The 27218-nt window shown below is 43.1% G+C and overlaps 1 protein-coding gene across 14 annotated transcripts in view; it reads right to left on the bottom strand.

The window, feature by feature from the left end:
• Positions 1–2839: 2839 nt before the first annotated feature.
• The window catches only part of TCF7L2 (transcription factor 7 like 2), a 182880-nt gene continuing 158501 nt past the window's right edge, over positions 2840–27218 (bottom strand). For 2 of the 14 annotated variants that reach the window (XM_074592607.1, XM_074592608.1), the window contains exons 7-14: positions 26614–26700; positions 20011–20151; positions 19005–19164; positions 18155–18262; positions 13219–13267; positions 12588–12638; positions 11347–11419; positions 2840–5710 (exon numbers count right to left, since the gene is read on the bottom strand). In XM_074592607.1, the coding sequence (XP_074448708.1) occupies positions 5281–5710; positions 11347–11419; positions 12588–12638; positions 13219–13267; positions 18155–18262; positions 19005–19164; positions 20011–20151; positions 26614–26700 (1099 nt within the window). In that variant the 3' untranslated portion in view covers positions 2840–5280. Of the gene's footprint in view, positions 5711–10702; positions 10776–11346; positions 11420–12587; positions 12639–13218; positions 13268–18154; positions 18263–19004; positions 19165–20010; positions 20152–26613; positions 26701–27218 lie in introns of all 14 variants that reach the window. The other 12 variants (XM_074592610.1, XM_074592611.1, XM_074592621.1 and 9 more) reach the window with 10 other exon arrangements.

The raw sequence follows: 27218 nt of genomic DNA, 5'->3' as shown, positions 1-27218 counted from the left end.
GAGAGGGTCAAACAGATGGACGGAACAGCATGACTCCATGATCTCCACTGCCTTAGAGGTCCAGGTTAACATCCCTCCACCCCGAATAAAACGCACTTCCAACTTCCGAAAAAGAGCAAATCACAGAACATGGATGCAAGTCCAAAATGAATATTTTGGATTGATCCCTGAAGGAACTGGGTCCAGGGGCTGGCGGTCTTTGGTCCTCAGGGAGTCTTTAAAATAGGCTGGTGACATGATTGACAACGATGGGCCATTGGGATGCCTTCAGTTGTAGCTGATCTGCCTTAAAAGTCTCAAGATGTTTTCCAAGAACATCTTAAAATGAATGGCAAAGTACCTGTCTATCCCTCTTTATAATATAGCAATTGCTACAATAGCCGAGCACATTTGCATATTCATAGTTTTAAGGATCCAAGAGCTTTAGTCTTTCTGTCTAACAAAGGCCGCTGAAGCTGAATATTGGTCCTGTACTGAATTTACTCTTCAGCTGGAGCATCCCTCCCAAAACAGCATCCAAAAATCTTTACCCAGCCTTAGCTGGTAAAGCATTGCTGTGTGTGTGCCAGGCATAGCTGGGCAGCACTGTCACACACCTTCATTTTATTATTATTATTATTATTATTATTATTATTATTATTATTATTATTATTATTATTATTATTATTATTATTATTTGCTTTCATGATCGTTGCAATGACCCAAGCAACTATTTTACTGTGAATTCTCTTAACATCTTTTTATGGTCTAATGAAATGAACAGGACTCTAAAGATTACTCTTTTTTCCTGCCTTTCCCTTCCTTTTTTTTCTTTCTTGTAAGCAAAGCTTAAAACCATGTGGCACTGCTTTATTGAGTCAGCAATTGCTTAAACTTTTTAAAATTCCATACACTAAGTGAAAAATGAGATTTACAAAACTAATGGAAAATAAATGTCTCCTGAACACGCAATACATCGACTTGCTTCCTTGCCTTATCCCATAAAAACAGATGGAAGCAATAGCTACAGTGAATGACGCACTGTGCGTAGGGCCCCATGCTGTCCCGCGGCAGCCCCGCTCAAGGACAGCGCGTGGCAGTTTGTCACCACGCCGCTCTGGAGGTTGCCCTCACTTGTGGATCTGGGGGTGAACGGGCCGTACCCCCGTAGCCACCTGCCAACCCCATTTTACACCTACAGCGTTCGGGAAGGACTGTCATCCCACCGTGTTTCCAGTGCACCTGGTCCGGTGGGATCCTTGGCCCTGACTCCTGGGCACGAAGGGAATCCATATAAATAATGGCAATTTTCTCCCAGGAACCTTGACCCAGCTCAGGCCCCTCCGAGCAAAGGGAATTTGGAGGCAAATCTGGAGGTATAAACCCATCAAGGGACACAGCCAAGGCACAACCTACAGGAAACCCAAACAGCTGCTTTCCCAGGAATACGCAGTTTTCCGCAGCAAACAAGAGTTCCCAGCACGAGCTACCCACCACTCGCGAGCTCTGTTCAACCTATCTGTCGAACACGTGCCTCTCTCACCACGCACACGGAAGGAAAACCAATTTGTCCGGGAACAGTGTTTTTGGATTCTGCTTTCCAAAGGCTTGCTAATAAAGCAGCGAGCAGAGAACACGCTACTTTGCTGAATATATGAATCATACCTTGATGGTGCCTCCTTTGAATCATGGCATTCAAAGATCTCCCTGGAGCGCTATGTTTTACATTAGAAGAGAGCAGTTATCCCCAGCAGAGATGCAGCACATGTGTCTGGCTGATGGATGGCCATGCTCTAGCGAGAGTCAAAACGTTTAGGAGAAAGAAAAAAAAAAAATAATAAAAAATTCCCTAGAAACCTTAAGTAGCAGGAGAGTAATTTGAGCATCGCGTTCAATTTGGGCATCTTCCACAAGGGCTTTGCAGCAACGTCCTTCTCCCCACCGCGGAGTCCCATCCCACCCGTGCTGCCCCCAGGCCTGTCACGGGTGACAGGGAACATGTTCCCCTGAAGTCCAGGGTGGTGTCGTGCCAGAGACAGCATCAGGCCTTGGATCAAGGGAGATAAATGGAGCCTGGCAGAAAATTCACAGTTACTTAATCCTTCTAATAGGAAATACGAAGCAGTACTCACATGTATTACCCTTTATTAACAGTTTGAAAGAAAAAAAAGCTTCTGGCTTGTAAACTAGTCATTAAAAAAAGTGGTAGCAATTTAAAGTACTATATATTCTGTTTAAACATTATTTAGTACTCCACCCAGTACCTCCCAAGCCCCTCTACAAAGCAAACTCCTTCTGCAGTCAACAGAATTTGCAGCCCGTTTTGGGTCTATCGGACCCCCCAGTGAGAGACAGCACGGTCTCAGGACTGGGGCTGGGCTTCCCAAAATGGTCCCGTTCCCAGGTCTCTGCAGAAAATCCCTCCACCCGTTTGGCCACAGGAGGTGGAATACTCACCCGTCTCGCCGAGCCCATCAAGACCGACCGGAGAGACGTGCGCTACCCGAGCGATACACTGCCACGACGGCGGGGAACAAGACCTTTGCATTGGATTGCCCTCGAGTGTCAAGATGACTGGTGACATCCACTTCTCAGGGATTCCTGGAAACTACGAAGCTTAAATCCCTACTTAGTTTAAAAAAACCCAAACAAATCAACCATTGAATAACAATTCTTGCACGTAGGTTCGCTCTTATCCTGCGGCATCTGCGGGCATTGCTGCATCAGGAGGACGCTGGATGCTCAGCGCCGAGAGCAGGCTGTGCTGCAAGGGCGCATTGCATTAAAAGAAAATAATATATGTGTGTGTACATATATATAAATATATATATGCAAAAAGAGTCTCAAATCTATCCAGAAGATAAACCCTAAGGCCAGCACAAGGACTCCGACTAACTAGGGCTACCTAAGCCCTCCTGCGTCACCTTTGTAGTTCGCGCATCAGCCCCGTGTTGCAGGATCACCCGCTTGAAAAACATTTTAAAACGAAAGGCATCATTCGGCCCTGGTCTCCCGTCCCCCTGCCAGCATCACTCCATACAGAGGGACGACATTACTTTAGCACACGTCCTATTCGTCTTTTGCCAAATCACATGTGCCATTTGCTTTAAAAAAAAAAGAAAAAAAAAAAAAAAAAAAGGGATTTTCAACTACTTCAACAGAAGCTTGCTGAGCGGGGAGAGGGTTGGTGCAAAATGAGTTTAGCAGGCGGCAGCACGGGAACCCGAAGGAAGCAGAGGATTTCTCACAACTGGAGCTGGCTGCAAGTCGCCATGAGTTTCACGAAATTCTTTTTTTTTTTTTTTTTTTTTTTCCCAAGGAAGTTTTCCACTCGGGCTGTAAATCTTTTTGGCCAGAGTAAAATGCAGTCAACGCATAAATGAGTTGACAAGTCATTCTCTGCACATACTAAGTTGCTTTTATTAATCCAGAACTGCATGCTACAGATACTGTACAGCATGAACATTTATTCATTACAAAAAATGGCTTCCAAACCATTAAAAATGAAAATCGGAATAAGAGCATAAAACGGAACAGTAACATCACAACTGTTAGGAAACATTCAAAGTATTCACAAAAAATGTTATAGTTAGCATCTTAATAAACCAGAGAAAAATCTGAGACAGTTTTACAATCGCTTCATGTCAACTACAATGGCACTGAATGAACAGATGAACAATTTTTCAGCTTTATACAGCGTTTTTTGCAACATCAACATGCCTAGGTTTTTTTTTTTTTGTTTTAAGTTTGCTACCTACCTGTATGTAGTAAGTGTACATAAAAGTGGCAGTCTGATTTTCCTTTTATGAATAATCTAATATACAGAATTTGGCCCTTAAGGGTTTATACCTCTTCATTTTAAATGCTTTCCGGACAATCTGCTACCAAACACGTCTGTTATAGGTGACATTAAAACTACATACATATCTACCTATGTAACATCACAGCAAAACAGGATGAACAAAAAAATTACAGCATTAAAAAAGAAAAAAAAAAAAATAATAAAGTTGTCGGGAGAAAGTTAAAAAGTCACTGAGAATTTTGGCACATAAAAATTTCTGCACACAGCCTACAGTCCTAATGTCGCAGGGGACTCAGCTGCAGTTCTGAACGGGAGACATTTGGACCTTGCTATTTTTCAAACAGCGTTGCTAAAAATTCCCTTGCTAAATTTTCAAGTCTTTTCATGTGTAATGGCTTTTAAAGCAATTTTATTTATTTTTTTTTTTTTTTACAGTATTGATCCTTGAAAGAAATGCATCTGCGAATGTCCATTTGGTGGCAACTGTGTTTCATATAGCAAAAAAAAAAAAAAAAAAAAAAAAAAAAAATCACAAAAGGAAATCAAAAACAAAAATCCCGGAAAAAATATATATATACACATTTATATATAAACTTAAAAACCTTGTACAAATGAGTTGTTATATATAAGATGCTTACACTAAGGGAAAAAAAAAAACTTTATACAATGTTTCAGGAAAAAAAGAGGAAAAAAACATTTAAAAAGGGACAACATACAGATACAACAAGCAATTTCTAAAGCAATAAATACTACTGGTCCAATAGCATTGTGATACTTTTAATTGTTGAGTAGCGTTCCCTCCCCCAAAAAGAACAACACCATGGAACAAGGTATATTAACACATTTTTTTTTAACCCTTTGTTTCTGTACATTTAAACAATAACAAGTAACATCACAATAAAGGTTGTTTCACACAAGGAAGAAAAAAAAAAGAAGTAGTAGCGGCACCGCATTCGTTGTGCCCTTAAAGGTTTAAAAACCAGATGTAAAATGATTGGTTCGCAAGCTCGTATTTAATACAAATAATAAAGAACCAATGCCTCCGGCAAGGGCTGCTTCAAAATTGCTTCTTTTTTTTTTTTTTAATTTTTAAAATCAGTCTTTAAAACTAAGCTATTGGAACTACATAACAATTATGTATATATATATATTTTTTAAACGCTACAAAGACTTTAAACAGCTGTTGATAAAAATTTTGGCAGAATCATGAGGCTTTTCTCATCTACATATTTAAAAAGGAGAAATTGAAATAAGAATGGGTCAAATATTGACCAATGAACTCGATAAAACATCAACTAATGTAGCCACGTGGCACGAATTAAAAACAAAACCGAGAAACGACAACGAACGGTGGACGACGACAAGGAGGAGAAGGGGAAAAAAAAAAAAATTAAAAGAAAAGGAAAAAAAAAAAAAACAAAACCAAACCCAACCCAACCCCAAATCCCAACAGAATTCAACATCCCCGAAGGAAACCGAAAGGGCTAACGAGGCTAAAGCTATTCTAAGGACTTGGTTACGAGGGAGAGCGGCTGGGGCTGTGTCCCTGCCAGCGAGCTGTGGGAATGCAAGGAGGAGGTGGAGGGCTGTGCGAGGGATGCGGCGGCGGCCGGCGGGAGGGCGGCCGGCGGGTGGTCCAGGGCCCCGTTGGGGCAGCTGGCGGCAGGCAGGGCGCCGGGCTTGCTCGCAGCGCTCTCGGCGAGGACGAGCGAGGATGGCGGCGGCATCATGACCAGGTGCGCCAGCGGGTCGGGCTTCAATGAGAGCGAGAGGGGTTGCGTTTGTTCAGTCTGTGGTTTCGAGTCTCTGGAGGGGGAGGCGAGCATGGCGGGGGAGGACGGAGGAGAGTCTAGTAAGCTTCCATCTGAAGAGGGTGGGCTGACGCAGCTGCCTTCACCTTGTATGTAGCGAACGCACTTTTTTTTTCTCCTAGAAACAGGGAGAGAGTTATCTGTGAATAAAGGGCAGAGACGCTGATGGAGACAGTTTTATCTAAAGCAAAGAGCCGTCAATTAGCTACTCTGGGCTCTGCGCGGGCGGCAGCCCGGCCCCACGCGCCGTCCTGGGGGTCTGGCGGGGTGTCCTCGGCACCGGGCCTGCTCGGGAACCTCCCCTCGGCTAACAGATTTGGAAAGGATTCACCAATTGTCTCTTCGTCCCCCTCCTCTTCAGACAGCCTCCTTTCCTTAGCTATTGTAATAATCAGAAAATCAGGTAAGACATTTTTGAAGCCCACTGTGCTAATCTACAAACTCGGCTTTCCTCCGGGGGAGAGAGAGAAAAAAAAAAAAAAAAAAAGGTTTAATGCTTATAAAATAACAGCTCTGGATAGTTGATGGTATCTCAAGATGTCCCATAACGCTGTCCAACTCAACGGGGCTATGTCTACACCTGCGTCACCTGGCGTCTCCTACGATGCACTGCCCTTGGGAGGCAAGGACGGCTGCAAACTACTGCTCATTGCTTTCTCCTCTGTTAAGAACCACACCAAATCCAGAAACGTCAGAGTCAGACAGGAGGGATATATAATAGAGAGAACGAGAGAGAGGGGAAATAAAAACAAAACAAACAAACAAAGCGAACAGAAGAAAAACCAGGAAAAGAACAGGATAAACAGAGTATGATCCAAAATAACAAGAATAACTGGTTGTATGGCCTGCAGGTTGTGGCTTTAAATCGACTCAGTTTTACTTTTTGTTTTAAGGGAGAGTGGTAGATTTGGGAAGCCGCTCGGGTGCATTTTGGGGAATTTTCCCCTGAGAGGCCATCCACGTAACTCCAGGGTGGGATCCAATTTCAGTAGGTGAAGAGCACGACGACAGGTACAAAGGTGAGGAGTAACATGGAGCTTATTTCACACCAGGGAGTATGAGAGTCTCGCAAGAGCCGCTCATCTTCCAATAAATGAGTAAGTGACCCGACAGAGATCTTTTCTCCTCCCTCTGTCCACTTAATAATGTAAAGGAGCAATGAAAACAGATGACAGTTTCACACCATCTCTCTTGCCAAGTATATGCAAGACAATTCTAGCAGCAGGACAGAAATAATGAGGGCAAACAACCACAGCATCTGGCAGAACGATGTTCAGTGGCCACCTTGACCCCAATAATGACGGCTCTCCAGCCCTCCTATTCACAAGCACACTTTCCATGGGAAGTGCTGAACCGCTGTCACACAGCCCGAAGCATATGACAAAGTCTGTCCAGAGCAGCTCTGCCACAAAAAATTTGGACGCTCAACTAAGGTGCACAAAGCCACCAATGTGAAGGAGCAGGTTCTAGCTCTCCTCCTCCAGTGGCCACCTTGCCCTAGCTCAGCAACTTCATCAGAGGAAGCGCCTGTGCGTGGCACAGCAGGTGAATGTCGCTGGGTGACAGTCCCCACTCGCGCAGGTGCCCCAGCTCCGCTGATGGTCGTCGATGTTCTCCCCTATGTATGGCAACTACGTTTGACTTGGGTTAAACCAAGGTCTGCTGTCTAGGCAATGGGGCTAGATGTTTCTCGACTGCAAGGGAGATGTAACCAGCTTGATCCTCGAGTTAAAAGATACCATCTCCCAGAGCCAGGATGGGAACAGCAGCCCCAGCTCCCCGTCTTTCCACCAGCTTCAGTGAGGAACCAGTGCTGTGACAGCCCTTCCTCCAGAGCCTCAGGCTCTGCTCTCAGGCTCTGCTCCACGTTCCACATGGCAAGGTAAAGGGTTAGGGCTATTAGAGTTTTAACCACGTTAGCCTGCAGATCAATACATGCTAAAAACTAAAGACAACCATGCAACTTAAATGTTAAAAAGAAAGAAAAAAAGAAAGATAGAAGACAGCAAGTGAAGGCTGTAAACCATGCTTTATTAGAGCAACGTTAAAAGACAGAAAAAAATTAATTTGGTGGGCTCAAAACAGAACCTGTTAACTCTTCTACCATCAACGTACAACGTGGGAAGCCTCTGGCTCTCGGCTAAGGACAGTTCTGCTGCTCTTTCTCCCCTTCCCTCACCTCTGTCTCACCACCTCCTTCCCAGCTTCAGCTGTGCAAAGCTACCAGGGCCACAGCTCATGTTTGGACCTTCTGTACAGCCCCAGTGGCAAAGCAGAACAGTGATGCTTCACAAAGCTCACTGATAATACTTGTGTGGAAAGGTGGGTTCTCACAATCTGGAGACTGCAGGGCTCCCCCCCGCCATCCCCAAATTAAAATAATTTGCAAGCAGAGACCCAAGCTCTGCCTGCCTCATGGGTGGTGGTCCAGAAGCCATTCAACTGGATTGCTCTGAACCTACAAGGCAGCTAATTATTTCACTGGAGGCAGTTTGAATCTAGTATGCCAAAAATTCAAAATTATTTTTTTAATACTATTTAAGTTCTGTGGCGTGAAAGGAAGAGCTCCCATGGCAAAGCAGACTTAAACCAGGTCTACCTGACTTTCTGACCACGCAGAGTTAACAACCTTTTTAAAACTAAACCCACTGGCCTGCTACCTGAAGTATATTAAATTCTTCAATAGTGTGGCCAATTTTAGTCTGAAAAGCCATTTACGTAAATCACGATGGCTCAAGGAGGGGACATTTCTCCAGCCTGTGCCATTCCCACCACGTTATCTGTGGTCACGTAGGTGGCAGGGTTAGGTGGGACAGAAAGCATAGATGGTAAAACCCCAAACTCTGCAAGGCAAATATTACCAGAATTGAACAACACCAGGCAAGTCTGGTGAAGGGGAATAGACAAATATCCAAGGAACTCTTTTTGCATCAGTTTTGCTCCCCTAAAAGTGGGAAGAAAAACACTACATATCTCCTCTCTGAAGCACGAGTGAGGATTATTCACTTGTGCAGCGCTCTGAAAGCATCAACTGCTACATCACTCCAGTAAACACCAACAGACCTGACCTGGCTTGTGCTGCCCTTGAAGCTACCCCCAGGACAGCATCGGGGAACCCACAGTGCTGCAGCTGCCATGAGTGAAAGCCACAGAGGATGACAAGGGTTTATTCAGTGACCAAAGATGTCTCAGTTTCTACTGTAGTAGCGAACTGCACATCTTTAGCACCTACCTAAGATGGGCTACAAAGTGCTACCATGCTAGCAAATGCAGTGTTATAATGGTTAGGACCAGAACCAGGAGAGAAATGCTCTAAACTCTACCTAGTGATAAAATGCCTCCATGCACTTGAAAAAAAAAAAAACAAAAAAACCCACACACCAAAAAAGCATCTGAGTCTGTATCAGTAAGTCTAAAGCTATCAGCTACACCACTCAAAGGTACTGCCCTGCTCAAAAGTGATGTCAGAAAGTTGTCTCTGATGGGCTGTAAAGATTTCTGACCAAAATCTGGCGTAAGTTAAGAGAGGGTTTATGCCTCACATGTAACCTAAGCACTGTACAGACAAAACGAAAAGTCCCCTTGCTGATAAAATGTAGTTTTAAGAGTATGCTGTTTACTTAAGCAGCTAGGGAAAGATAAAGCAACACAAACATGATGTGCCCCTGGTCCTGGTACTTGGCATCCAGAGCCTGACATGCTTCAAATACTCTACCTCTAGACTACACAAATATCTGCTGATAGTGTGGAGTGAACCAACTGCAGAATAAAACCTAATTAAACACAGCATTTGAGTCTTTGTCTAGACTCGAGCCGCCTGACCCAGTGAAGTGGCTACCCAGCTCTTCTGGACTGAACCCTTCCTCCTTTAAGCTTTAGGAAACTGCTGCTTTCAAAGCCTATTTAACATACGTACTGGTAACGATATCTAAGACCCCAACACCCAGCACTAGCATGCCTCGAATGGGACAATATGCAATCTGTTGTAGACATTTCTGGTGCCTTATCTGGTATTTTGACATACAACACCACCCTCGATCATGTTTTCCTCGACACTAAGCACAAACAAGACCGCGTGCATACACAAAATACGATGGACGTCTGATCTACATTCTAAATGAGATGGAGCACATGGGACTGGCATGAGTAAGAGGGGAAAATGTGGGAGAGGAATCACTACACACAGAGTGTGGTTTGGGTTGAAATACCTACCATCATAATATTCCAAATTCAAAGACTGCTTGTATCAGAACAAAGAAACAACAAATTTAACCAAATGCGATCATATAAGGAAAAAGGAATGAGAAAAGAACTACTCGGTATCCCTCCACCAAGAAAGAAGTACGTACTGAGTTATACATGGAATTAAACTCCAGTAGAACATGGGCTGTCGAAATTTGGGCTCTCTGATGTCTTTCATCTCCTTTTAATGCTGGAAACTGTTCTACTAAAGTTGCAATTAGTTTTGTCTAGAGCTCAGGCGTTTACAGCTCACTTGTTGGGATAAAATTTTGGAAAAAATGTACTTTCAGAATCAGAAAAAAAAAAGACATCAAATCATTTAAGAAACTGATATTTACATAAAACTTCACCGAGGCATAGAAGCCTGCAGGTAGCTATTTAATTTTGCAGCTAACACCAAAAAAAAATGAATACAATATAAGCTGTAAACACTGGCTTTTACATCTCTAATAATGAGAGAAATGCTAGTGCTGCAGATCCCATAACATTTTAAAAAAGCCTTTGGAGGCAGTGGCCTTAGACCCAAATGAAAGACAAAATACAGATGTCCAGCTAAACATTAATTTTGCTGACGATCTGGAAAAAAAAATAAAATAAAAAAAGCCAAAAAACTGCCAGCTTTAAGGACTTCAAGTTTTCTTGTTCCCAGTTCTACCACCAGGGAGAGGTTATTGGTAAAGAAAGAGAGAAAATGGCATTAAATTAGCAAGAAATTCCAAAGATCAAAGATTATTAGCAATTGATGCTGTGGGAGAGAGAAAGGTGGGGAGTGTGGGGGGGGGAAGATTAAAAAAAATAAAATCACACAAATGCACTAAGAGGACAGATTGCTTTTATTTCCCCAAAGGCCTAATGGGTAGTATTATACCTGCATGGTTTGCACCATAAACTCTGTCGGTCAAGCCCGAACAATGCCCGACACTTCTTTGGAGTATTTGCATCTGTTAGCATAAGGTAAACACAAAAAATACAACACAATGGTGGATAGAGCTCATTTGGTCTGTGTCATCTTAGCTACAGCTACGTTTAGCTTTCAGTCACCTCAGTTTTATTTGGTAATCTCCCCTCGTACCAAGGGCAGGAAAGAAAACAGGACTTTCACAATGAGCCAAAAGAAAACCAAAAAAAAAAAAAAAAGCCTCCGACACGGCCATGCGTCCGTCCGCGCTCGATGCCGTGTTATCGAGGGCTTTGGGAACGACTTTCCTTGGAGGGCAGGAGCGTGGTTGAGCCACGGATCAGATGGGCTTAAGGCTGATGCTGTTTTACAGTGGGTTTTTGGCTAGCAGCAGCAAAGAGGAAGGCACAAAAACAACCAACAACGAAACAAAAAAAAAAAAAAAAAGCAAAACCCTTTCAGAGAGACGATAACTCATGGCAGTGTCCCACTCCCTTGTGTCTTCTAGATCACAACACAGAGCTACAAAGCAACAAGGCAGGAAAAAAAAGGGGAAAGTACCAAATAAACCAGCTGCAAATCAGCCATAGCGAGTCTGGGAGAACTATACACACCTGCAGGGGCCGCACCAGTTATTCTGTTGATCAAGGCCAAAGCGCGCTCGGCATTTCTTAGGAGCGCTCAGGTCTGAATGAGTTCAAGAAAAGCGAGCAGAAAAGGGAGAGAGGAAAAAAAAAAAGAAAAGGGGAGAGAGGGGGAGAGAGAGAGAGAGAGAGGAAGAGAGAAAAGGGGAGAAAAAAGAGAAAGATAAAAATAAGGAAAAAATAAAAATAAAAAAGGGAATAAAAATCAATGTCCTCGTTATTAATTGCAAAATATTGACTTTTGATTTAAAAGTTAAAAAAAGTGATAATCACATTTTTATTCAACTCTTTGAGATTAGCTGTTGCAATTAAAGCTGCAGTATCCCTTTATAAAGGACTGTTTCTTTCCCTTTTAAAAGAGCAGGTGGAAAGTCATTGTGGCTGGTCTAGCAGGATGTTTCAGGCAAGATTTATTTGGGCTGGGGTTTTTTATTCTCTTTTTTGAGGGGGGGGGGCGGAAAGGAAGAAAAGAAGCTGAGTATGGAAGTTAGATCCTGAACATGCTTTTTTCTTCAACTCAGATATAAAATAAAAATAAGAGGAAAAAAAAAAGAAAAAAACCAAAGGAAATTATATCTCCTGGGATAATGCAGCTTTTGGAATAACATTCAATTTATTTGTTTTAATTAAGTTGTATTTAAAAGAATGGATAAGAATAAGCAGATTGCGGAATGAGTATGTTAGTATCAGCCAGAAAATAAAACGTAAAGCATGGCAAGGTGCTGTGTTAGTGCTAGTGAATTGTAATGAATAGGCTTGAGCAGAAAGGATAAAAATAAACAAATAAAAAAAACAAAACTAAAATAATAATGAAAAAATGCGTATGCATGCTAATGTGAGAAGACTTAGTGGGAGCCATGAAAAATGCCATTAGATTAAGGAGGTTCATTACTGACTTGCTTCCATTCTTAATCAGTCTCTTTAAAGAAATACTGCATATTCAATTTGCACAGTTAGTACAACTCTTGCGTTATTTTTACTGTATTACTGTTTTAATAGCAATTGTTACAAAAACAAAAAACAAAATTAAAAAATACTATCAAACATATAATAGATATAAAGATATATAGATAATAAATACTATCAAAACGTGTGGATGGTATTTTTTTCTTAATGTCATAAGTGTTTAATGTTAAAATCTATAATGGCAGGAAAAAAAATTAAAAAGCAGTTTATAAACTATTTTAAATGACTCAAAATGACGTTAGCACCTGTAATCGGAGGAAGTGAAAGGCAAGGATTTAGGAAACATTCGCTGTGTTCTGAAAAAAAAGAACAAATTATACAAAGGCTTCAAAAAAACTAAGTCAGGGCTTCTTCAAAATTGACTATGAGATTGCCTATGCAGTATTTCTAATTTCCTATATAGAATGGCAAACCTCCTTAATTTAACATGGGTGCGATTTACCACTGTAAGGCATGCATCAGAACATACAGGTTCAGCCCAAATTAATACCAAACACATACATACGTACGTACACGCACACACATATGCGCAAAATAAGCGGACAACTTTATAAACGATGGCATAGGCATTACAACTACGGCTCTGCAGTTAAAGGCTTTGCAATCACTATGCACAAATCCAGCTAACGTCACAAGAGGCTCTGACATGCAATGGCTTGGTTACTAGTTTTAGGAGGGCAATAACGCGTAAATAATTAGAGTGCATTTAAAAAAAAGAAAAAAAAAAAAAAAACAAAACCAAAAAGGCTGTCTAGTATAGGGGCCGGTTCCCCGTGAGGCCAGGAGACTCGTACCCACCTCCCCCGTACCCCGGAGCGTCACACCAGGATTGCCACACTTCCACTAAGCGAGCGACTGAGACTTATTTTTACTTACCATTGGTCTCGCCTGGCTGCTTATCCCTTTTCCTCTTCTTCTTCTTTCCCTGCAGGAAACATACACAAATGAGAAGGATTAAAAACAAAAAAATAAACAATCCCCAAACACGTCTCCTTGCAAAACAGCACTGTGGGATGGGACCACGGCAGCGTGGGAAGCTCCCCAGGGAGGACACCAAAGCACGGTGCCGGCTCACTCCTGGTGCTGGGAGGCTGGGGGGGAGCCCAAGGAGATGCTGCACCCCGGGGATGGCTCTGCCTGTCTGTCCCGTGCCTTTTCGTACAGCCTTGCTGCAGCCCCCCAATGCCAACACCCACCAGAGCCATAAGCAGCCGGGGAGGGGGCAGAACGACTCGCAAGATGCTTCTTCTGAGATAAGATAATCATCACGACAGAAACACTGACGCTTCTGTGCTCCCGCTTCAAAAAAAAAATCATTTCTGGTCATGTTTCTGTGGGGTGGGGAGGGAAAGAAGGGCCAACAGCAGAGATTCAAGGTGGGAGAGTCCACGAGTGAGGTTGGTTTGAGCTCCTGGAGTTCCTCAGCACCCAAAACTGACCATCAAAGCAGATAAGGAAGCCACAGTAACGAGCAAAACCTAACCCGCAGGTTTATAAGCGCACTGACAACTTAGGAAGCAAAGCCAGGAAGAGAAAAAAAATCCAGCTATAACTAAGACCCTTCCCACATTTTGCTCTATCACATAATAAAATAATCACCAGTAATGTTTTGCTAAACATCCCTTTCTCAAATACTGTCCCACAAGATGATACAATTGGTTACAGTTTCTGATTGGAGGGAGAAAGGCCCCCAGCAGTGTGGGAGAGGACAGGACCAGGAGCCCAACTTCTGTGGAAACCCAATGATTGTTTTCCAAGAGAAGAGTTATAAAGTAGTAAGCATGGCTCAAAAGAGAAAAGCGATTTTCTAAGAAAACTCTTCTAACACTGAGCTACAGGGTTTGCAGAGCTGCACGATAAGGACAGTGTAGGGGACAGTGTAATTTCATTTTCACAGCTCCCCAGATGCTAAAACCAATGACTTTCGGGCCACCAACATCAGCTGTGAACAGGACAGAGATCCCTGCTTTTGAAGATGTGGTACTAAGAGAAGTTGGTGGAAACACACCAGGCCAGCAGTCCTTTGTGGTCAAAAGGGAACAAACATCTCTTGGAAGACGGAATCTCACGGTACTTTTGAAGGGCTGGACATATCTGTGGGGAAGCCAAGATGTTCTCCCACATGATGGGCACCTTCCTCAGTAGGTTGGTCTGGCTCCCAGCTAAATGGTTAAGATTGGGATGCAGCTTGGAACACCCACTATAACATTTGGGACACTCACTATGATACGTTCCCCTGGAATGTATTAGTAAGAAATTGCCCCAACATGAATGTTGGATTTTGATTTGTTGTTGTTGTCGTATTTTTCCGCCCCAAAAGCCGGCTTTCTGGCACAGGGCTTCTGTACTCATTCCTCACTGCTTGCTCAGGGTTGTAAATTGCCACCCATCGTGTCCAGGCTGTGACAAGCACAGTCTTGTTTGAGAGCCTTCTGGTGATGGAAAAGGCTGCGTGCAATTTTAAAAGATTTTTAAACGGCACGCACATAATCCTGCGGCCTGGATGCTGCTGAGAAATCATCTCCCACACCTCGGAGGTCATTCTGGGGGATACGGAAAGATGTTGCTCTGAGTCAATTGCTACAGCAGCCATCAGTCTAACATGACAGGCAGGCAAGACAGACAAGCATTGCTCCTAAAGCTCCCTGAGAATAGAATAGAGGAAAAATGTGGTATCTTGAAGTCCACGTATCACATTGAGATACAAGAGGCTCAGACTACTCCATCTATATTGATCTAGACTGACAGTAACTCTGTGAAAGTCGGTGATTTTTTTCCCAGGTTTATAACCTAACCAAAACCAGACAATTGCCTCAGGATCATAAGCCTGATTTTTATTTCATCTCAAGGAGGCCACTTGCATAATTAACAGACTGCATCTTGTAGCAAATTTGCTTAATTTTTGCAGTACTTTTGGGAATTAAAGGGCTATTCCAATTTGAGACCTTATAACTGCTTCACACAAGAACAGAGGTCAGGAGTCACCTGCCCTTTACAAACTCTTCAAGCCAGGTATTAGAGTACTATAACCCCTTTAGGGAGCAATCTGCTAAAAATGGTTGATATATAGGAATGTCAGCCAGGGACCAGGCATTTCTTGTTCCTTTTTAACACACGCTTTGAAAACTGCTCCTAACAAAGAACTGACAGAGGTTCCACTAACTTCTTTTACACCCTTTTCGAAGGAAATAGGGAGAAGGATCACCTGGCTTGCTTGTTCAGTTTCTGTGCTACGAGAAGATATCTGATTACGTAGCTAAATTAACACAAGGACTTCAGAAAAGAATTATGGCAGCAGTTGAATTTCAAGCGCGCTGCAGAAGACACTGTTTTGCCTTTGCCTGAGATTGTCCTCCTAAGACTTGAGCAGATGGTCTGTAACATTTTCTGTCATCGTACTATACACATTCTTAGGCTGCAAGTAAATGTGGATGTAAATACTTGCTCACTGTTTTGGCAGGTCCCTCTGCAGAGCCAAACCAACGTGGGTTTTGACAGGACTGCAGAGTTCTTTGGTACTAATTTTCTAGACAAGCAGCAGGCAAGGTGACTAGACCCTCGCATACTTCTGAGTCCAGCACTCAGCGCTGCTTAACATCTTATATTAGATCTCAGGAAGAGCAAATGTGCCTTGTGACACCAACAAGCCACGAGGGATTCCCTGAATCCACTTCTCTTCTGTGAGGGCAGGCTGAAAGCTGCGTCTCTTGAATGTACTGCTCCTATTTCTGAAGACCCGGGCTACAGCTGGCCCGGTCCTCGTCTGACGTACAGAGCCTAATGATTTAACCATTTTAAGAAGCCCAAACGTGCTCCCCTTCTAGATGTGTGCCGCGCCCCAGACCCCACAAAACGCTGAAGGAGGAGGGTAACTCGGAGAGCTCTGAATGGACCAGGAGAGGAGAAATAAATAAATCCTGCGGATGATGCAATCGTGTGATGCAAGGGTACCACGCTCTCCTCAGGCAGGAAGGTTCCCCCTGAAGGTCACTTGGGGGTACAGCATCAAGCCGCTGGGAAAGCGCCGGCTTTCTCATCCTGTCCTTTTTAGCTCAAGAAGAAAGGGTTTCTCAGTGCTCACACGGTGAGGACAAAAGTAAAAGGTCCTAAACACTGAAGGCTTTGTACATGCCCATCTGTCGGTGGCACAGTCACTGCGCAGAATGAGCGTTCCTGAAACCTCAGTCGAGCCTATACTCCCTTTTGAACACCCAAGAAGACGATACCGCACAGTGCTGAGGAACTACTTCAAGCCTATGGTCTGACAGTCTCAGGCCAGACTATGCTGGAAAGAAAGGGAAAATGTGTCTAAGCAGGAGCGGTGCCTCATCAGGCTTAACGAGATCTCTGAGAAGCATTCACAGCTACACCTGCCACGGCAACCAAAGGAAGGAGCGAGGTGGAGCCCAATGGAAAGAAAGGATGATCAAGAAAGAACAGGAGGATCTAAAAAAATGTCCTTAAGTACATATTGCTAAATAAGTGAGCACACGTATTCTCCACTGCTGAAACGGTGGAAGAGCACAGAGAGCTGCTGCTGCTCTAGGCTTCGCTGCAGACTCTGAACTGGCTTCTTCCCATCCATCCGCGTAAAAAACCAGATTCTCATAGAGGTAAACGTTGCCATATACAAAGCACACAGTTTATGTGATTTACAGCAAAGTAGGATATTTATGGTGAAACAGGCAGTGATGATGACGATGATGGAAGAGACAGGCTTCAACAAAAACAAAGAGTGTTAACACTACACATAACTGTCCTGACATCTATCTTACAGCTGCTGGTCCCCAAACCTGCAGGGAAGTCTACCTGGAAGGTAGGGAGCAGTGTTTCTTCCAGAGTTAAAGACCTTGAAAGTTTCAGGTGATTTTTATTTAAATTTCTTAAAAAATAATCAAGATGCTACTATAATCCTGTTAAAGAGGGTTTAGAGCTCCCACCAATCCACAAAACTGTCAAGAATTTATGGGTTTAGGCTTGCAAACACTTACTACTAGACGCACCGCTTACCCTTCATGGAAGAAGAACTTATACACTACTAGTAAGTGGTTACAATGCTGGCCTCATGTTTTCAACAGACAGAAAAATTCTACCACTTTCAGATACAAAACACGCTTTCTGAAAGGCAGAGGGGGGAATCAATCTTAAAAAAACCCCATGAATTGATCACAAACTCTAAAACACTTTAAAAAATGAGGGGGGGAGGAAAAAAAAAAAAGATAACATGGCCATGAAAAAGCAAAACAATCAAAATACACAACAGTAGAGCGTGGAATAATTCATTTAACCCCACTTGAGAGTAAGACTTTCAAACAAGTCACGCTTTTGGTTTTGCCAGTCCTTCTCTGAAGCTAGGATAAGTCATTCTTCCACTTTCCACTATACTCTCACACAGATAAGCACAAGACACTAATTATTCGTCTTTTTGGTGGAAAGGAGAGGAGCCATACTACGGGAATTTTTGATTTGGTTTAAAAAATAAAATTTAAAATGACCAGCAAGCCAAACAGCATTTCCAGACGCTGGTAAAAGTGAAGGCAAGAGTTTCTTCACAGAGCTCTACTGTCATGCCCCAATTCTAACCTTCTACTAGACCCAGCCAGGAAGCCTCTTCCAAGTGGAGGGCTGGGAATTATCCCCAATAGTTTTAGTATCGCAGAGGGAAGCGCCCGTTGTTGTTACCAGATTGGGATCCTGAGGCACGCTTTCCAAGTAGTGCTTGTGTGCAATGTGTGGTCGTAGTTCAGCAGGTCACATATACATTTCTACAAGCTCTACTACTAAAAAAATTTCCACCTACATAGGAACCTACATAGTTATCCCGTGCGGACCAGCCCGGGTACAGCTGCATATGAAGCTGTCGTTCCTTTCTTGCGAGTTCATAGTATTTTGCTTGTTCTTCTCTGGATAACGCGTGCCACTGAGGTGAAGAAAAGAGAAAAAGACAAAATAAAAAGCACAAGAGTTTTTTTTTTTCTTTTAAGCGTGCTAACAGCTGAGTATATTATTTATATATAAGTACATCAAGAGTTGATTTTCATAAAAAAAGAGATGCATACAGATGATCTGGCATGCTGCCATTCATATTTTATTTATAACTCCAGATTATAACTCCAGTAAACTCAACTGAGTCACACCGTATAATTTACGTTCACTCAGTCCCTTTGTCTCCTGATGAGAGAGGACAATTAAGAAAACTAAACGAAAACAAAGAGCAAGGGAGAGGTCCAGAAGCTGAACCGCTTGTCCTGAGCCAGATCTCAGCTACAGGTTTACAGAAGGTACCCCCCCTCCTTCCCCACTGACACCCCCTCTCCTCTCCTGGCTCCCACGGGTGCTGCCACTGGTACTGTACGCGATGGCTTTTTCCTTCCTCATTTATTTTTCTGCCTGTTTTAGGACAAAATGAAGAATCTGAGATTTTTCCATTTAGGGGTCATGGAAATAACACTGAAATAACACTGCTATTAATTAACCTCCCCCTCTTCCCCATGAATGACCCGTCTGGCAGAAAGTGCCTGAGAAAACCAAAAAACAAACCAAGGCCTTTGGTGTAGTAACTTCCCTACCCATTATCACAATATCAGGAAAACACGGTGATTCAGAAGGTGTGAATCCTACCGAGCTTCAGCCCCTGCTTGTGTTTCCCCCTTGTTACCTACCCTTCGACCGAGGATTTGGTTGATGGCTGCGCTCTCTTTCAATGTGCATTCTGCTACAACTTTTGCTCTCATTTCCTTCATATACAACATAAATGCATTAAGAGGTTTCTTTATGTGTGGCTTCTTTTTCTCTTCTTCTTTTTTGGAGTCCTGATGTTTTCTGAAGGGTAAAAATACAACAGACATAAACCTCATAGTGATAACTCTGGTGAATTAATTAAATTAATCCCCCAGTCCCTCTAGTATTAATACTCAGAAATTAGTCTCTAGAAAGCGGCCCAGGAGGTTCTCTAGGGCCTTCACTCTGGCTGCTGTACGAGAACAGTTTTAAGAGCATTGTAAGAAAATCTCTCTCATATTTATGCAGTATCACCAAGTACCCTCTCAGCCCCTAGAAGAGCCTCGGCAGTACATGGGCAGTCAGAAAAATGGGTTCACGGGAAGGGCTTGACAATGGCAGAGGGAATAATTACACCCCTCCGCCACTGGGAACCAAAATGCTGTCTTTCTGCTTCACTCGTGGAACGAAAGGCAAGAAGCACCAGAAGGACTAGGGGCCGCGGCAGACCAGGGCTCTCCTCGGTTCAAACCTACACTTGGCACCAACTTTCTCTGCAGCTCTGAACAGGCCATTTATGATCTGACTTATTGTCCCCTGCTGTGTATCCTGTATCTCACAGCCCCAGACTGGGCCCTGAGTAACAGGGAAACCGGTCAAGAAGTTTGAATCTTGATCAAGAAAATTCCATTCCCTCGTTAAAATAGATGCAATTAATAACTACTCGTCTATGTCACAGAATGACTCTGAAAGACCATTACCATTATTTTGACACACTTTGGTAGTTAAACCACGTTCCAATCAATTAGAAGAGAAGAGAAAAAGCAATTTCAAAAAAATATTGTACAGCAAAAACATACTACAAAACCCCAGTCTTTTTAAAAGCCACACATGCACAGGTGATGCTTTGGGTGTTCTAATAATAAAACACGGGAAGCAACAACTTACGAGCTGTGGAGTGAGCCGACGTCGCTCTGGGAAGATTCCTGTTTGACTGTTGGTGTGACTATGGCCGGATGAGGGATTCCAGTTGTATGTAAACTATGGTGTGGCGGGACCATGTGTGGAGGAAACCTAGAGGAGAGAAAGCTGTGTAAATCGTCAGAATAAAAATGAATGAATGGGGAGGGACGTGTACACACATTAAAAAAAAAAAAAAGCATATAACAAGCACATGACAGCTAGACAAAGCATATGAAAGCTGGCAGCATTAATTAGCAATAAATTAAACATAATGACTCTTCTAATGTCATTAAAGCCAATCTTCCCCTTCATTATCATTACTGACATGAGACATCATGATTTTTAACATCTTTAACAAAAGGCAAATTCAACTGGATGAACTTGGATGAAAGTGGAATTTCAGCTACCTGCAAGAAAATCCACCAGTCCATTCCTTTGCTAAGAAATTATCCGTGGCAACCAAGGAATCAATTTTTATAGTTCTGAATCATGTTGTGAATTTGGGATGACATCTTTTGTTGCATATTGACAGCAAAATAAAATATTAATGCAAACACAATCTAGGTGCATTTTTGATAATCCTTATAGATGCCTCATTAGCTACATTTTGTTGATGGAGCAAAAGAAAATATTTATTTGTGTCTAATAAATTTCTGAGCCACACTGCTTTAAGAGAAGGTGGGAAGATTGTGGAATTAAGTCAATTTTTGACCCATTAAGGTAATCTAGGAAGGCTTAAATTCATACAAAATAACAGTCTAGGCTTTCTAAAGAGAAAAAATGCTGTCAGCTCTATGGTTTATGGTCATATACATGGACAGGCTCCGATCCTGCAATTGGATTCAGAGGGATGTGCAATCCTTCTGCATGAATCTAATTGCTCGGTTGGGGCCACAGCACAAACATGGCACAATCATTCAGACTTTTTACTTATTAACCAAAATGAACAAACTTCTCAAAAGCAGGACTGACTTCTTATCATTATTTCTCAACAGTGTGGGAAAGGTTTTGCAGTGACTAAGGAAAGCACGCTATGACTGACTGCCTTTCCCTTAGAAAGCCTCCACTGAGGTCAACAGGTTTCCAGGGAATGTGATCTAGCCTAAAAATTTGCTTAAAAAAATAACTTTCCCAAAAATCCAAGGCTAAAGTGACTATGCCAAATGGCAAGGGTTTTTATCACTGCAAATCCCTATCCTCATCCCAGATTTTGAACCCATTTTGCCCAAATAAAGTACCTCGAGAATACTGAACACGCAATAGGATAAAGAATTATTTCTTCTGTCATCAATATACAATGATTTTTTCTATCAAACGGGATTTAAAATGGTGTGATATACCATGGGTAAGTAGACTGTGTACAAGAGTCAGAAATATAATGGGATTTCTTTATTCTTCTGTCTTATAAATTCCATTACTGAGCTTAACCCCCCCCCCCCCGCTCCCCAAACGGCCTAGACATTCCCTACATTCACAAGATGACACAGTAGTACTTTCATGAACAAGAGGTACTGTCCACTACCAGCTCTGAGGATCTTTGTCTATCAGCTGGTAGTACTCAGGGTCATTAGACAGAAGTATTTTGTCTTTGAAGGCAGTGGTGGGAAGAGCAGGGAGAATGTGAAATTGTTCAAACCGCAGAGAACTGCGGCTCCTCCCAAAGGCACGGAGACAAGGAAAGGAGGAGGGTGTGATGGCAGGGGAAGAGGAAAACGGGCAGCAAAATGGTTATTCCTCCACGGATTTCTACTTCTGCTAAAGGCCCATGGAGGCAAATCTCCACATGGATTATCAAAATGCCTTCCCCGCTCTCTCACAGAAATAGCTGGGAGAGAAATGCCTGTTTGGGGAAACGCTCTGGTGCGTGGTAGCTCAGAAGAGAAAACAACGTCAAGGCTGCAAGGAGACCGATGTCCTGGTCCCACTTACGCCACAGAATTGCCTCACCATCAGCAAGACACAAACTGGGCCTTTGTATCATTTTCTTCTGCTCTCCCTCTCTCTATTTTTGCGTGCGTGTGTATTTTGATTGGACAAACTTAAAAGTTTGTTCACGCAGTGCCTGGGGCCTTCAGCCATAGTACAATGCAAACAATAAAAGCTGACAGTTAAGAGCTTTCTTGAAAAAAAAAAACAAACCAAAACCTACAAACATGGGTGAAAATAAAACCCATGGCAAAACCCTGACCCCACTGAAAGTGGTATAAGCATGGTGATAAAAAGTTGACACCCATCCTATCGAATGACTGTCTGTCCTAGGCAAGAGCCAGTGTTCAAGAGAGGACTGTGCTGCTGGGGCTAGCGGGTTCAGACTGGAATGAGAGCCAGTGACGACGGGACAATGAAGGATGTAGATGGAGACGAAAAGCCCACCTTCAGAGAGCAGGCAGGAAGAGCTGAGCTTGTTTGACATGAGGACACAGTGGGAAGGGCGGCGGGCATATACCAGCAAGGAAGAAGAGCTGAGTGCAGTGGTAGCACAAGGACAGAAGGTATGAGAGCGGACCTGAATAACACTAGACTCATCACTGGAGAAGGGCTTCCGAATATCACAGAAGACTGATTAGAGCTGGAGTTATTGGGGACAAAGGATGGTGCTTGTTCAGCTTCTGAAGAGGATCCCATGACATGTCAATGATAACTGGGTCATAGACTGGCTTCTCAAATGAGGATCTAGTCAAAATTTAACACACACTGCAAAAAGAAGTCTGCCTACAAGGTGGATTGCTGTGTGGTCAGGATTTCCAAAGGAAACAAATTCAACAGAAGACAGGGGGTTATTTTATTAATTTATTTTCGACGAAGATTTAAGTACCTCCAGCTAATGAAAAATTGAGGACGGTGAAGAAAATTCTGCAAAAAAAGTAACTTCCCTCCCTAATTATGGGGAAAATGTTTTCACAATCACATTTAGGAGGAAGAGAGTAAGTATTTGCACATCGGAGAGTGACCAGATGGGGAGGAAGGGCAGTGGAGGAGGAGATGCCTCGGTATGCACGTTGTGTGAAAGCCTGGAGATGATGGCAAAGCCTCCACTGACTTCGGCTGGGCTGAGATTTTACCCACTGAGCTCTAAACTTCAGAGACATGGCAGCCTTCAAGAACAGTCAGCTGCAGCTCTGTAGTTATTTTGTTATTTTTGGGGTGGCAGTTTCTCCAAGGAAGTTGTGTGTTCGTTACCAATGACCATTCCTTATTTCACACTGAATCTCTCTCCCTCCAAGACAGAAGGCTACCTAACAGACTTAACACACCCCGTCCTATGTTAGGAGCTACAAAAACATGCTCCAGAACCCAAAGTCACTTGTAGAATCCCACGGACTTCAGTGGGCTGGGTGGTGGTTTCGCCCAAAGTCCAAGTGCCTATTTACTTCCACGTAGACATCCACTCACATGGCAATACGAGTAGGGGGAGAGCGTTAATTTTTAAGTTCCTGGATACACTCCAACTTCAGTAATTACATTCAGCAAAAGTGAATTTCCCCTGAAATTTCAATTACAGAAGGTATTTTCCACTGTCACCACTTAACTGCTGTGCAGCGTTTGTCTGGTGTAATTCTGTTAAATTATTTCCTGATTTCTTCTCACAGCAGTTGTTTTTTCATAGTGGGTCCACTGTTTGCCCATCAGTCAGTTAACCCTGTCTCAATTTACATTAAGAGCATATTATAGAGGGGTAATGAAGGATCAAGAGATGTTATAAACATGTTGCATGCACATGAAGTGAGTGGGGCGATGCTACAAGCCAAGAAAGGAGTTGCAAGGCGGTTAAAACAACCTGAAGACACTATCTTAATAGTCTAAACCGTTTATGAAAATCACTATTAGTCACCCATTAACCTTTTATAAACTATTCATAAGCACACTCTAACTAATGAACTATAATTACTAAGCTTAGGGAATATGCAGGGTTGGGAAGCATTATATGCTCCAAAGGTCTATACCATAACGCAGGCAAAGATGGGAAACACTTTTAAAGGAAGGCTCTGGAAAAACGCAGACGTCGTCTTGGGGGATGGAGGGGTCTGCCCTGACTTCAACATTTGGGCAGAGGTAACACAGCCACCCCGAGGCTTGTACCAGGGGGCTCCGCGGGGCTGTTGCCCCGAAGGCAACCATGAATGGCAGCGTGTCTGCAGGCAAGCGTGGGCATCCCCGGGCACGCCAGCCCCATCTCCCAACTAGGCTGGCTACTCAGGGGCAAGGGCTGTCCCGTGCCTGAGCGCCGGCACTCCAGCTGATACGGCCGGGCATGAGAAAACACACGTCGAACCACGTATCAGAGCACAGTCTGCCCAGAGGGTGTTCCCATGTACGGGAAACCAGGAGAGAAGTTTCTGGGCTGAAACAAAGGATAAACATCTTAAATCTATTCATCAGTCTGCGTGTGCGCCTGAGCATGTGTGCGCGTACGGGCGCGTGTCAGAGAGAAAAGAGAAAGGCTGTGCGCGTATATGCACACCCCTCACCTTCGCCTAAGACATCCCCCCGTGTTTTTTTCTCTAGACAAGTATTCCATGAATTGCAATAAACACCCTAAAAATTCTAAGCAGCTCATTATACACCACTGTCTCCTTTTATGGCTCCAAGCCAGAATATAATGATGAGTCTTAACTTGTTACGGACAACTAATTTTTTGTTCCTGGCTGTCTCAGGGGCTTCTCTCTTACTCACTCTCACTTTACTTCACTGTTGACATGTTTCTGTTAACTGGATGTCATCTGCCTGCCTTGATTTTATGCACAAGCAGTGGGATGCATTTTTCTGTGCAACAATTCTGCTTTGAGTTGCATTAGATTTGTCATTATTCTCTCATTTTCCCCTTGCACTTGTAACATTTCATCTATTCCTGCCTTATTTTTTGAGCCACGGTGCACCCACATTATGGTTTATACATGATCTTGCTCCCTTTGAAGCCGGCGGATTTCAGAGCCAGCCCTCGTCAGGAGAAGTGCCTGCTACCAATTTAGCAGGCTGAGGGCCCCGAGCTCCAACAACTCAATCTAAAGGGGGTCACAGGGTGGCACAAGCGAGTGTCAGCAAGTGCTGTTTAATTGCCAATCTAGGCTTCTCCATGGTGTTTAAAGTATAATGACCCATCACTTAATTCTGAGAAGTCCTGGCCCTGCTGCTGAATGGAATGAATATCAAAGGATGTGCTAGAACAGGGCAAGGAGCCTACATTTCCTATAACTGCCATAAGTATAATAGACCTCTACTTCTGTCGTCCCATTACCACAATAATGTATTTAATTTGCTGTGTACTCTTTTTAACTAGATACCTTTCATAAAGCCTATCTTGGGAATATAGCCTCCCCCCCCCCCATCTCCCCCCCTCCCTCAAATGACTAGCCTCTCTAATAATAATTAAACTAAATCAAGCTCTACTTTGCCTCACACCATGCCTGCAAGTCCTTTATAGATATTAAAAACAAGATTAAATGGAGGGAGGGAACCATTGTTTAAATTTGCAGCTCTCTCCCCAACCCAGGACTTTTCCTCTCCCGTGCTGTGTCTATTAATATTTTTTTTTTTTTAAAGTTGATTTTCCAGTTGTCTCTCTATCTGGTTGGAGCAACATGGGCAAATTTTAATTTTTTGCTTTTACTCTACTTATCTAAAGGACACAACACACCATTTCCCTACCCATTCACTCAGGAGCTCTAGTTACAGGTTTCCATTTCTCAATGAGGTGTGTTCCCCCGCCCCCACCCCAATCTTTTCCTCCTTAAATCCTCTACACACCGACCTTCACATATTAAACTGTAGAGCTGGAGAGGAAGGGACAGAGCAGGGAAGGGACGTGGAACTTTGCTATGTAATGCATGCTAATTTAATTATGTGCCATCATCAAAATGGATTAGCTGTTTCAGCCCATCAGGAAAGTCTAAACCTCCACCGATTTAATTAACCAGACTGAAAATCAGATGAACAGAAAATAAAACTATCATTAGGAGCAATTAGTGATTACTTAAACATAGTGCTGCCAACCGGTTTGTAAATAAAACTAGCAGCCCCTGGAAAATTAGATGGAATTAATTGGAGGTAGGGAGGGGGAGAAACATATACTTCTAAAGCTTTAGAGGGTCAGGCAGGCCCTTTTATGTTGACTATCAGTGTTTGGAGCTTTGGTAGCGGAAAACACAGTGCAATAACCTTCCTCCCAACTCCGCTTGAAGAGCAGCCCTCCTCCCTCCCGAGCCTCCCCTCTCGCACACAGAGGGCTGCTCTGGGTGACAGCCACCGACAAAGCAAAAGGTGTCACGACTTCTCCTTCTTGCTTTTTCAACGTCACATTCTCCCAGCTTTTTCATTTAGTTCGGCTTTTAAAGCCGACTTCCCGCTCCTCCACATCTCCCTCCAAAACAAATTCTTAAAGCCCAACGACAGCGCTAGGACACCTTTCTCTCCTCAAATGGGAAGGTACCCCTAGTCCTCTCCTCCTCCGCCCCACCGAAAAACTAAGGATGACTGTTTAACTGAAGTGCTTTCAGAAATATGCTTCCTAGATGGAATGCCCTCCTCTAAAGAGGGCGGCAGGAGGAGTTACGTTTGCTCTCGATTCAGGACCTCAGCATTTAAACTCACCTTGACATGGAAGCATTGACGGTCAGAGCTGTTGGGTAAGGGTGGCGGAAACCCCCTGTTGTGATTGGGTACACTGGCTGACCTTGCCTGGCAAAAAAGAAGGGAAAAAGAGAATGAGAGAAAGAAAAAAAGGTTGTTTTTTTTTTTTTAAAAAAAAAAAAAAACACAACAAAAAACTTCTCTCTGCACAGTAAGCTTTATTCTCATTTGATCAGAACAAAAATCTTGGGGATTGTACAGCAAGGATCAAAGGAAAGAAACACAGAACAATTTGAATGCCATAAATCTGATAGGAATGGCTAATTAAATTTTATAACCTCTGCTTATGTCAATAGAGACCCTCTCCCCAAGCTGAAACTAGGTGTTTTGTTGTAATAATTAAAGGCGAAGTCTCGCTTGCTTTAATGGAGCCATCACACTAATTGAGGGCTACACATCCAAAGGAAAACAATAATGAATGTAAATTTATACCAAAATAAAGTACAGTGAATCAAAGGACTTCAGTTGCGCTTTGGGCCTCTTTCGGTATTTAGATCTCGGTGAGAAAACATTAAATTAACAGAGCTTAATTTGTAGCCTTTTGTCAGATTAACAAGTGTTGACAA

This window comes from Larus michahellis, chromosome 6 (assembly GCF_964199755.1).
Source record: "Larus michahellis chromosome 6, bLarMic1.1, whole genome shotgun sequence".
NCBI classification, from domain to species: Eukaryota; Metazoa; Chordata; class Aves; order Charadriiformes; family Laridae; genus Larus; species Larus michahellis.
This window is presented reverse-complemented; position numbering and strand designations above follow the sequence as displayed.